The 12,719-nt window shown below is 47.7% G+C and overlaps 1 protein-coding gene across 1 annotated transcript in view; it reads left to right on the forward strand.

The window, feature by feature from the left end:
• DOCK4 (dedicator of cytokinesis 4) overlaps positions 1–12,719 on the forward strand; it is a 348,354-nt gene that overhangs the window by 268,735 nt on the left and 66,900 nt on the right. The window contains 1 exon segment of the mRNA XM_029072864.2: positions 10,415–10,509. Coding sequence (XP_028928697.1) covers positions 10,415–10,509 — 95 coding nt within the window.

Consider the following 12,719-nt stretch of genomic DNA (forward strand, 5'->3'; position numbering starts at 1 on the left):
TTACTGGGGTTTAATGGGCTTACAGTCTTAATCCCCATTTTACAGATGAGGTAGCAGGCATATGGAAGTTAAGTGACTTACCCAGGGTCCCACAGCAAACCAGTGGTGGAGCTGGGATTAGAATCCGGGTCCTTCTGACTCCCAAGACCATACTCTATCTTTAACTACTCTGACTATACATAAAAGAGGGACTGCTGAAAGAGTCAGCAAGAGTAAATTGATCAGAAGAGCAAATATTTTCAAACCCTTCTTATCCCATAGACTGTAAACTCCTTGTGGACAGGGATCACTGTACAATCTTTTCCGTCATCAAATCTGAAATCCTCACCTGCCTACCCTCCCACAAAGCCCCTACCTTCAAGTTTGTGATGTTCCTTCACAGAGACCTCTAATCTTTTGATCTGCACCAAGTTTCTCAAGTCATCATGCCCCATTTAATCTCCATACCCAAAGTACCTTCCCTTAATGCACAAATTGACTCCCTCAGTACCACCTTCTCTACGAATGTAACTCACTCTCTCCTGGATCCATCTGTCAATGTCTTACCTCTCACCCACAGCCCTGGATATCTCCACAGTATGCTTCCTTCACTACTGACATGAGCTGCAGAGCACTGGTGGTGGAAGTCCAGATATCAGGCTACCTTGTCCATTTCCACTTCATCCTCACCTGCTTTAACTCTTCCCTATCCTCCCAGCAACATTATTTCTTCATCCTTACTGACTCCCATACCTACTGCTCTCTCCAGTTGTTTTAGATGTTAAACTCCCTCCTCAAATCCCTTGTCTCCCCTCCCCCATCTCTTGCCACTAATGACTTGTCCACATACTTAATTGATAAAATTGAAACCACAAATGTGATCTTTGTAAAATCTCCACTGGTACTCTCCAGTCCCTCCCTCCTGTCCATTCTTGGACTCTCCCATCTTTTCTAGCAGTTTCTCAAGAGGATATCTCCCACCTCTCTCAAAATCCACACCCTCCATTTGTGCCTCTGACCCATCCCTTTGCACTTAGGCCCCACAACCCTTTTTCCTTCCCTGACCAGCATCTCAACTGTTCACTCTTTAATGGCTTCTTCCCAACTCCTTTCAAACATGCCCATGTATCCTCTGTCTTAAAAAAATCCTACCTTGATCCCACAACTCACCCCATCTTTCTCTACCATTGCTCTCCAAATTACCTGAGCAAGTTGTCTACACCCAGGCTACATGTCCTTTAATCCAATTCTCTCCTTGACTTCCTCCAATCTGACTTCTATCCCCTTCACTCCACAGAAACTGCCCTTTCAAAGGTTGTCAATGATTTCCTTCTTGCCAAATCCAATGGCTTCTACTTCATCCTAATCCTCCTTAACCTTTCTTCTGCCTTAGACCTTGTGGACCACCCCCTTCTCTTGGAAACATTATATAATCTTGGCTTCCCTGTCACTGTCTACTCCTGATTCTCTTCCTATCTCTCTGGCTGCTCATTCTCAGGCTCTTTTGCAGGCTTCTCCCTCTAGTGTCTGCCTATCAACCTCCGCATGAAACAAAAACTTCTCACTCTAGACTTCAAGGCTCTCTATCACCTTGCCCCCTCCTACCTCCCCTCCCTTCTCTCTTTCTACTGCCCACCCTGTATACTCCACACCTCTGCTGCCCACCTCCTCACCGTCTCCCATTCTCACCTATCCCGCCGTCGACCCCTGGGCCACGTCCTCCCTCCTCACCTCTGCCAAACTCTCTTCCCCTCTTCAAAACCCTACTTAGAGCTCACCTCCTCCAAGAGGCCTTCCCAGACTGAGCTCCCCTTTTCCCTCTGCTCCCTCTGCCCCCCTTCTACCCCCCTTCACCTCCCCTCAACTAAGCCCTCTTTTCCCCCCTTTCCCTCTGGTCCTCCCCCTCTCCTTTCCCCTCCCCTCAGCACTGTACTCATCTGCTCAACTGTATATATTTTCATTACCCTATTTATTTTGTTAATGAGATGTACATCACCTTGATTCTATTTATTTGCTATTGTTTTAATGAGATGTTCATCCCCTTGATTCTATTTATTGCTATTGTTTTTGTCTGTCTCCCCCGATTAGACTGTAAGCCCATCAAAGGGCAGGGACTGTCTCTGTTACCGATTTGTACATTCCAAGCACTTAGTACAGTGCTCTGCACATAGTAAGCGCTCAATAAATACTATTGAATGAATGAATGCCTTCCACCTCCTAACTATGAGAGATCCTCAAGTCTCAATTCTGGTTCCCCGTCTATTCTCCATCTACACTTACTCCCTTGAGAAGCAGCATGGCACAGGCCTGGGACTCAGAAGCTTATGGGTTCTAATTCTGGCTCCACCACTTGTCTGCTGTGTGACCTTGGGCAAGTGACTTCAGCTTTCTGTGCCTCAGTTACCTCATCTGAAAAATGGGAATTGAGACTACGAGACATGTGGGACAGGGACTGTGTCCAACCCTACTTAAGTTCATTGTGGGCAGGGAATTTGTCTGTTAATTGTTATTTTGTACTCTCCCAAGCACTTAGTACAGGGCTGTGTACACAGTAAGCGCTCAGTAAATATGAATGAGTGAATGAATTTTCTTGTATCCACCCCAGGATTTATATAGTACCTGGCACATAATAAGCACTTAACAAATACCACTATTATTATTATTATTAGAGAATTCATTCACTCCCAAGTCTACAACTACCAATTCTATTCAGGTGATTCCCAAATCTACGTCTCCAGCCCTGATCTCTCTCCTCTGCAGTCTCACCTTTCCTCCTGCCTTCAAGACATCTCTCTTTGGATGGCTGACACTTCAAATTTGTCCGAAACAGAACTCCTAATCTTCCCTCCCAAATCCTGTCCTCTTCCTGACTTTCCCATCACTGTGGATACCCTAACCATCCTCCCTTTCATAACCTTGGCCTTGTTTTTTACTTACCACTCGCATTCAACTTGCATATTCAATCTGTTACCAAATCCTGCCAGTTTTACCTTTACAACACTGTCAAAATCTGCCCTTTCCTCTCCATCCAAACTGCTATCACTGATACTGATCCAAGCACTTGCACTATTCCACCTTGGCTACTGAATCTGCTTCCTCACAGATCTTCCTGACTCCTGTCTCACTCTCTCTGGAAAGTCCTCCTTCCTCAAATCTGACACACAATTATTTTCCCCCCTTCAAAGCCTTATTGAAGACACACCGCCTTCAAGAGGCCTTCCCTGACTAAGTCCCCCTTTCCTCTTCCCCCACTCCCTTCTGCATCACCTTGTCTTGTTCTCTTTGTTCTTCCCTGCTCCCAGCCCCTCAGCACTTATGCACACAGCTGTAAGTTATTTATTTATATTAATATCTGTCTCCCCTGCCTCTAGACTGTAAGCTCATTGTGGGCAGGGAATGTGCCTTTTATCTTTATACTGTACTCTCCCAAAGACTTAGTACAGTGCTCTGCACACAATAAGTGCTCACTAAATACAATTGACTGAATAAATGAAAGTGTCAGCATGACACAGAAGTGAGAGTGAGTAGAGGAAATAGAAAATAGGATAAGAAGGGTCGACAGTGAGATAGATGAGATCAAGGTACAGTGAGTAGGTTGGCATTAGAGGAGTGAAGTTAGTGTATTGGGTTGTAGATGGAAGTCAGAGAGGTAAATTAAGAAGGAACAAAGTGATTGAGTGCTTTAAAGCCAATGGTAGAGAGTTTCTGTTTGATGTCGAGTCTGATTGGCAACCACTGGAGATTCTTGAGGAGTGGGAAGATGTGGATTGACAGTTTGTTAGAGAAATGATATGGGAGCAGAGTGTAGGGAGAGTAATTGTGTGTCAGATTTGAGGAGGGAGGATGTTCCAGGCCAGATGCAGGAGGTAGGTGAGGGGTTGATGGCGAGATAAACAAGATCAAGGCAAAATGAGAAGGTTAGCATTAGAGGAGCAAAATATGCGGGCTGGATTGTAGTAGGAGAGTAGCAAGGTGAGGTAGGAGGGAACAAGTTGACTGAGTGCTTTAAAGCCAATGGTAAGGAGTTTTTGTTTAATGTGGAGGTGGATGGGCAACCACTGGAGTTCTCTGAGGGATGGGGAAACATGATCTGAACATTTTTGTAGAAAAATGATCTGGGCAGCAGAGTGAAGTATGGACTGCAGATGGGAGAGATAGGAGTCTGGGCGGTCAGCAAGGAGGCTGATGCAGTAATCCAGATAGGATAGGATTGTATCAAGATAGGATGAGTGATTGTATTAGCGTGGTAGCACTTTGGATGGAGAGGAAAGGGCAGATTTCGGGTGTTAGTGATGTTGTAAAGGTGGGACCAACAGGATTTAGTGATGTATTGAATATGTGGGCTGAATGAGAGAGGAGTCAAGGATAATGCCATGGTTAAGGACTTGTGAGAAAGGAAGGATGGTGGTGCTGTCTACAGTGATGGGAAAGTCAGGGGGAGGACAGGGCCAGGAAGATAAGGAGTTCTTTTTTGGACATGTTAAGCTTTTTTAGGTGACGGGAGAACATCCAAGTAGAGATGTCTTGAGGGCAGGAGGAAATGCAAGACTGCAGAGTGGGAGAGAAACCAGGGCTGGAGATGCAGATTTGGGTGTCCTCAGCACATAGGTGGTAGTTGGAGCCATGGGAGCAAATGCGCTCTCCAAGGAAGTGAATGTAAATGGAGCATAGATGAGGACTCAGAACTGAACCTTGAGGAGTCCTCAGTCTTAGGGGGTAGAAAGCAGAGGAGGAGCCTGTGGAGGAGACTGAGAACGAATGGCCAGAGAGATAGGAAGAGAACCAGGAGAGGACAGTGTCAGTGAAGCTTGAGGTTGGATGATGTTTCTAGGAGAAAAGAGTGGTTGACAGCGTTCAAGTGCCTGAGTGCCTGAAAAGGATTAGGATGGAGTGGAGGTCATTGGATTTGGTAAGAAGGAGATCATTGGTGACCTTTGAGAGGGTGGTTTCTGTGGAGTGAAGGGGACAGAAGCCAGGTTGGAGGGGATCAAGGAGAGAATTGGAGGCGAGGAATTTGAGACAATGGGTGTACACAACTCACTCAAGGAGTTTGGAGAAGAAGGGTAGGAGGGAGATGGGAAGATAACTGGAGGGAGCCGTGGGGTTAAGGGAGGGGTTTTTTAGGGTGGGGAGACATGGCATGATTGAAAGCAGAAAGGACGGAACCATTGAAACAGTTGAAGATGACTGTTAAGGAGAGAAGAGGGAATGGGGCAAGTGTTTTGATAAAATACGAAGGAATGGGGTCGGATGCGCAGGTGGAGTTGGTGAATTTTGACAGGAGGCAGGAGATATCCTCTAGAGATACTGCTGGGAGGGATGGGAGAGTTGAAAAGGGACAGGGACTGGAGAGTGCGAGGGGAGATTTTAGGGAGCTCACTCCTGATAGTGTCAATTTTCTTGATAAAGCAGGTAGCCAGGTCACTGGGGGCAAAGGAAGGGAGGGAGGCAGAGGGACTGGGGACCTGAGGAGGGGGTTTATTGTCTGGAACAACTAGCGAGGGTGATGGAAGTGGGTGTCAGTATGGGTAGAGAAATAATTTTGCTGGGCAGAGGAAAAGGCAGAGTTAAAGCATGCAAGGATAAACTTGAAGTGGACCCAATCGGCCTGATATTTATATTTCTGCCAGCAGTGCTCTGTGGCTCAGCACAGGAGCGAAGGAGGTGGACTGTGCAGGTAATCCAGAGTTGTCAGTTAGTGGTACAAGTTCGACGAAGGGATAGGGGAGTGAGTGAGTTGAGTTTAGTAGAGAGGATGGTGTTGAGAGTGTAATTTTGGTCATCAAGGGAAGGTGGTTTGGGTATGGAGGCTAAGTGAGACATGATGAGTTGAGAAAATTGGATGGAGTCCAGGGACCAGGTGTCTCTGTCGGGGAATAGTACAGATTTATGGGGCGGAGGTATATGGGAGGGGAGGCAAGTGAGGTGGTTGTGGTCAGAGAGAGGGATTTCAGAATTGGTAAGGGTAAAGATAATGCAATGCCTAGTGATGATGATATCAGTATGTGTCCACAACGGTGAGTGGATGAGGTGGGGTGGAGCAGGTCAGTAGAGTTGAGGAGTGTTAGAAGGTAGCCAGCAGAAGGGTCATCAGGAACATCTATGTGAATATTGAAGTCCCCAAGGGTCAATGTAGGCATAGAGAAAGAGAGAAGAAATGTGAGAAAGAGATCAAAAAGGTTAAAGAAGTTGGAGGTGGGACCTGGGGGGGTGGGCGGTAGATGAGTCACTGGAATCTGGAATGGGAGATAGAGGAGGATGATTTGGTCTTTGAAGGAAGGGAAAGAAAAGGATAGGGGAGGTGGAATGGTGTGAAAGTGGCATTGGGGCGTGAGAAGGAAACCAACAACTCCTCCTTTCCCAGTGAGTCTAGGAGAGTGGGAGAAGATGAGGCCCTCTCTGGAGAGAACAGCACGGGAGGACAGCACAGAGACTGTGTCATATGGGGAAATCGAGGTTTCAGTGATGGTGTGGAGGAGAAGTGACTGAATCAGGAACATGTCAAGGATGAAGGGAAGCTTCCCCATGATGGAGCGGGGGTTCCACATGCCACACTTGGCTGAAGCTGTGGCCGGGATGGGGGCAGGGGGGTGGTGAAGGAATAGACTGCATGAGGGGTGAGAAGGCTTTGGATGGGAGTGAGTTGATGGGGGCTGGTGCAGGGGGAGAGGGATGAGGTGTACTACTGGGACAAGATTACAGGGATGGGGCTGGGAGGAGGGGTGGGGATGACACAAGGGGTGGGGAGGAGTAGGATGGGAAAAAGTTGTCAGGGGCCCATTCAGGGGGAGGAGGGATGAGAGATGGAGGCCCACTCAGGGGGAGGAGGAAGAGGGTGGCTCTGGAACAGGATTAGAGGGATGGAGCAGGGAGGAGGGGTGGGGATGATTCAAGGCTTGGGGTGGAATTGAGTGGCAGAGGGGGTGGGGAAGGTGTGGTGGAAGGAGAGGACTGGATGGGCTGACAGGAGGTGGCGGATTGAAAGGTCATAGGTCATGGTGTGGTCAGGGAGGTAAGAGATAGCAGTAACAGTTTAATCTGGTGATACCCAGAGAAGATGGTAGAGTTGTCGTTGGGGTCTTGAGAGTGATGAGGCCGTGTTTAAGTGAACCCTGAGGGGATGGCTGAATTTGTACCCTTTATTGACCCTATCCCCAGCCCCACAGCATTTACCTACATATCCATAATTCATGTAGGTTCCTAGTGGCCAGGGAAGGTGTCTACCAAATATGTTATATTGTTCTCTCGCAAGTGCTTAGTACAGTACTCTGCACATAGTAATTGATCAATAAATGAAATTGATTGGTAGATTAGAAGAAAAAGGTAGCTTGGGGGAGGCTAAGATTACAAATTATGCACCCTCTCTGAATGTGGAGATGCCTCATTCATTTTTAACACGTACCCTTCTACTTTCCAGTTCTGGTGAGGATTCTGCTGTAGTTTCTCATAAAAGTTTTCTGAGTTTTGAATCTCAACAGCTCATCGGTAGCTCCAGGGACAGAGAGAATTTGCGTTACCTATAAATTCCTCCTCCTGGGACTGAGGAATCTGAGGAGTTGTGCTGTGAATGTTTTGGAGTGAATAGGTTAATTTTGGCCTAAAGGATCTGTGCCCTCTGATACCCTGGGAAGAGTTGCACACTCTCTGGGTAGGTGCAGAAAGCCTGCAGCCTTTACAGAGGGCTAAGTGCCTTTCATGATGCTGTTCACTGACTTTTAAATGCTGGTCCAGAATGAGTCATATCTCTAGGCTTCTGGCCAAGGTGTGTCTCCACAGGCCTAAGGGTTCCTGGCCCCCAGGTGACTGACTATCCACTTCTCTGAAGCCAGTGTTAATTCTGATACTTGCCCCAGCTCAGTACCCTTCCCCGCCCATTTTCTCTTGCTGTTTTGTTTCCTTTCATTCCCATGATTGGTAATGGAGGGGCTGCAGGTGGTTGAGTGACTGAGATGTGGAAGTGTGGAGGAGCGGCCTGAGGTATCCTCAATGCTGAATGACCTATTCCTGATAGGGGCTGAAGAGCCAGGCAGTGTGGATGACCTGAACCTTTTCTATCCCTTTTCCTCTCCACTCCTCTGTCTCTCTCTCCTTTCTGTCTTTTCCTCTCCCTCTCCTCCTCCTCCTCCCTCTCTGCCTTCTCTCCCTGGACCTACCCATTGTTCTTCAGAGCTTGTTAACCTCTATGCAAAACAGGGAACAGGGAAGGAAGATTGGAAAACCTCAACCCTCATTGGGAGATATCTGTCCACTGACCATCCAAGGCTGGATAGGGGTAAGGCCAAACTAAGCAACAGGCTGAGGATTTAGAAGATGGACAAGTTAGATTCCTTTGCCTTATCCCAGCCAGAACTGGATTGCCACTCTACAGGCTGTAATCTCCCTCTCCCTCTCTCCCTATGAGCTCCTTGTAAGCAGAGAACATGTCTGCCAATTCCATTATTGTCCCCCAAGCAGTTAGTACCGTCCTTGCCACATAGTAAGTGCTCAACAAATACCATTGATTTTATTGATTGCCCCGCTGGGAATGGCGAGGTAGGGGGACCATTGTGGCATCAGCCCTCCCACTGGCATGCAGCCTGCATTGGTTTTGAAGATGAAGATGGGTGTGAGGTGATCCACAGTGGCTGAAACTGGAGCTATATTACTTCATCTAGTCTGGCTGTGTACAGGTGTGATGAAAATCAGTGCTGGGCTGACAGTATCCTGCACACTCTGAGCTGGAAAGCTTGCTTCTTGCTGATTGTTGCATCTGGTGCTCCCCATCCCAGGCACTGTTTTCCTTTCTCCCTCTTGTTGCCATGACCTTCCCAAAGCCTCTGCTCCCCATTTCTGATTGCTGCCCACCTGGCTGATTTGTCTCTGGCTGTCTCCCAGCCATTCACAACTCTGCCCCATCATCTGAGGTTTTATCTCGGTTATGATTAAAGCATATCGGAAGAATGGTGAGAAGCTCCACATCCACCTTGTAGAAATATTTATTAAGTCAACTGAAACTGTTAGAGAGCAACAGGAATCTACCACATGGTAGAGACAGAGGATTGTTTCTTTTCCCTTATTTTTGTTTTCTGTTAGGCCCCATCTTCTCTTATTTCTGTTAGTATGAATGATAGCCTTAGACTTACAAGTGGTTTAACGTATTTAAGAGAGCATGCCGTTGGAACTGTTGAATATTCTCAAGCATTTGTTTGCTCGGTGATTGAAACCTGAGTTGTGCCTTTAACAGACCAGTAGAGGGAGAATTTTTTCCCAAAGCTGTAGCGCTCAGAAGGTGTATAGGTGGGCGGAGTGTGAAGAGACAACGGGGAGCTGATGACTTTGATGACTTTATTCGGATCTCGGCTGAAGCTGAGATCACAGCTGAGAGGAGCAGGGGTTTCGTTCCAGCAGGGGAAGCTGCTGCAGAGTGGAGGTTCTGCTTCTTTAATGCCTACTTTAAGAAAGTGGAGTTTTCTGGACGTTCACTTGGTTCTTGGATGTGGGGTTCTGCAGGGTGAATTCAGAGACTTTCCCATTATCCCCTCTGCTCTTTGGGGTGCCTCAAGAGGGAGAATCCCACCAGCCCTTGAAGTAAACTCACTATGGGCAGGTAGTGTGTCTGTTATGTTGTTATAATGTACTCCCCCAAGTTTTTAGTACAGTGCTCTACCCACAGTAAATGATGAGTAAATACGATTGACTGACTGACTGACTGACTGACTGACTGACTGACTGACTGACTTCTTAGTGTGCTGGGCCAAATTAATCACAGATCACCTGTATACTCTTCCCAGAGTGGGCTGGAAAATCCCTATTGATATTTCATTTTGACTCTGATCTGGGAATGGCCACACTGTTACACCCAGGCCGGTCGTAATGCTTTACTGGTCCTGGGAAATGGGAATGGGAATGGGCCTGGGCCTGGGGCCTTGCTCAGGGTACCCGTTGAAGCTGTGTTTTTCTGAAGTCTTTCCACAGGGAGGCAGCAAAATGGCTATGTGAACTGGAAAGTCCAAGAACCTACTGGGCTTGAGAAGGCCCTGAGAGACTGCAATTGAGGAAGCTCGCAGGAAAGCTGGCCTTCCTTCCATCACCCCCAGAATATCACCCCCCTTTCCAAATACCCTGTGTTGGAGTGGAGAAGAGGAGGCACAGTGGAGAGAGGGAGGGGGGCAGAGTGATCTCGGGTTTTCAGGAAAAGCTGTGGGAGCACAGCAAAGTGGAAAAGACACACGATTCATCTCCATTTCTCTTGTTGCTTATTTGCAACAATTCTTTTTCAGTGGGAATGTATATGTTTTCCAAGCATATTTCTCTTTGTTTTGGGGCCTGAGTATAAATAGATGTTTTTTGAGTGTGATATATGTGTGTGTGTGTGTGTGTGTGTGTAGGCATATGTTTCTCTATTTGCTTGTGTTTGGACAGCGACAGTAAGACCCTATGTATTCCTTCCCCCCAGGATTTCCTACTGCAGATTTTCACTGTGTTTCGAATCCTGATTCGGCCTGAGATGTTTCCTAAGGACTGGACTGTCATGCGCTTGGTGGCTAACAAGTAAGACTTTCAGATGAATAATTATGGTATTTGTTAAGTACTTACTACGTGTCAAGTACTGTTCTAAGTTCTGGGGTAGTTACAGGTTAATCAAGTTGGATGCAGTCCCACATCTCACATGGGGCTCACGATCTACATAAAGGGAAAACAGGTACTGAATCATTCATTCCCCATTTTACAGATGATGAAACTGAGGCACAAAGCAGTGAAATGCCCAAGGTCACACAAACAGGCAAATGCCAGAGCTGCGATTAGAATCCTGTCCTCTGACTCCCAAGCTTGTGCTTCACAGTATTCCCCAAGCCCCAGACGGGGTAGCTGGGGTGATGGGCATGTCCTTGAGAGATCACCCAATCCCAACATCCTGCAGCAGGGGTTGGTGCAGCCACTATTGTGAGAGGCATTAGTGAGAAACAACAAGCAGGTCTCCTGGGTCCTGCTGCACTCCCCGAGGCTGGCAGCTGGTAAGACACTAGAGCAAGAAACGGAGGAGGGGAAACCCAGTCCTCCTGGGTCTGATGGGAAGAGCAGGGGCTCAGTTGGCTGCTGCTGGCACCATCCCATAAGTTTGGTGACATGTCTCCCCATACCCCTCTTCCACCTCCCCCATCCCCCGCGATGTAATGCCTCCCAGCTGTATGCAGCCTCACTCTTCTCGGCTGGGTGAGTCTATTCCTTCTCCTGCCACCCTACCTCCCCACTCATCCTGAAATGGGGAGGAAGCCAGAGGTCTGATGGTTATCTGACCATGACTGCTCAATAAACATGAATGATTGAATTAGTGAGTGAATGAATAAATCTGGTTTGAACATTTGAGCACTGTACCTTGTGAAGATTTGGTCCTGCCATGGTGGGGACTGGTCATGTGGCTCTGCTGTAGAGGCAGGACTGGGGTCAATGGACTGGCTCCGGGAGATCGGGCCTTTCTTCAGTTGACCTTTGATTCCCAGGCCTGGTACAGGGCCAGTTACACAAGAAAACCTCTATGCCCACTGGCAGTAGAGAAGAGGGGATGGTGCTCAGAGAAGGGAGGTGCACAGGAAGCTCCAGAAGCAATGGTATTTTAGGCAACGTGATCTCCTTGCTCTTGCTGCTCTCTTCCCATGAGCTCTGGAGTGAAGACTACCACTGGGTCCTCACATATACCTCTCCAAGAGAGCAGCGTTGAGCATCTGTGGTCAATTTCTCTCTTGCCTTGGGGGAAGATTAATAATAATGATGGTATTTGTTAAGCGCTTACTATGTGCAGAGCACTGTTCTAAGCGCTGGGGTAGACACAGGGGAATCAGGTTGTCCCACGTGGGGCTCACAGTCTTCATCCCCATTTTACAGATGAGGTAACTGAGGCACAGAGAAGTGAAGCGACTTGCCCACAGTCACACAGCTGGCAAGTGGCAGAGCTGGGATTTGAACTCATGACCTCTGATTCCAAAGCCCGGGCTCTTTCCACTGAGCTACGCTGCGATTCCAAGGCCTTGGGCTGTGGGGGTGCAGAATTGCCGTGAAACATCCCTATCCTGTTTCTGCTGTGTGCATCTCCTGCTGGTTTGGCTCCAGATGTGCCCTAAAGCCACTGTAGCTTGTACAAACTCATCCCACCTTCCCTGGCTGCTTTCTCTTTCCCTTTTGGCAATAATTCTTTAAACCACACAGACCAATGGGATGGCACCATTCACTCCAGATTAAGGCTAAAAGGAGTGATGGGACTATAGGCACAAAAACTCCCAGCCCTCATCTGCAGCAGAGTTATTGATGCCCACAATATGCTCGACACCACCCTGGGCACAGGACAGGCCTGGTACTAGGGTAGGAGAAGATGTGATTGTCTCCTTCTAGGTTCTCAACACCATTCAGCTACCTGGAGCCACGGGTTGGAACTGGATAACTTCCCAAGGTTCCTTCCAATTTGAGGATTGTGGTTGGCAGATATCACTGACCAACATGGGTAATCCATTATGGCTTGGATAAGAGGATGGGGAAGGAAAGGACAACCTCTGGGCTGGAATTTCTAGTGCAAAAGTAGCTAAAACGAATATCCCTGTGCACTGAAATTTCACTGGTTCCGCTTTTCAGAAATTTAATCTTGAGCCTAAAGTTAGAGGGATGGAACAAATTTCAGAACTCCTTAGCCTGAGGATATGGATTTTAGGAGTGGACATGGTTGTAAAGCTGAGGACAGGGCGAATCCAGGATTGCTGTGCCCTAAATTC

Source organism: Ornithorhynchus anatinus, chromosome 10 (assembly GCF_004115215.2).
Source record: "Ornithorhynchus anatinus isolate Pmale09 chromosome 10, mOrnAna1.pri.v4, whole genome shotgun sequence".
Classification (NCBI taxonomy): domain Eukaryota; kingdom Metazoa; phylum Chordata; class Mammalia; order Monotremata; family Ornithorhynchidae; genus Ornithorhynchus; species Ornithorhynchus anatinus.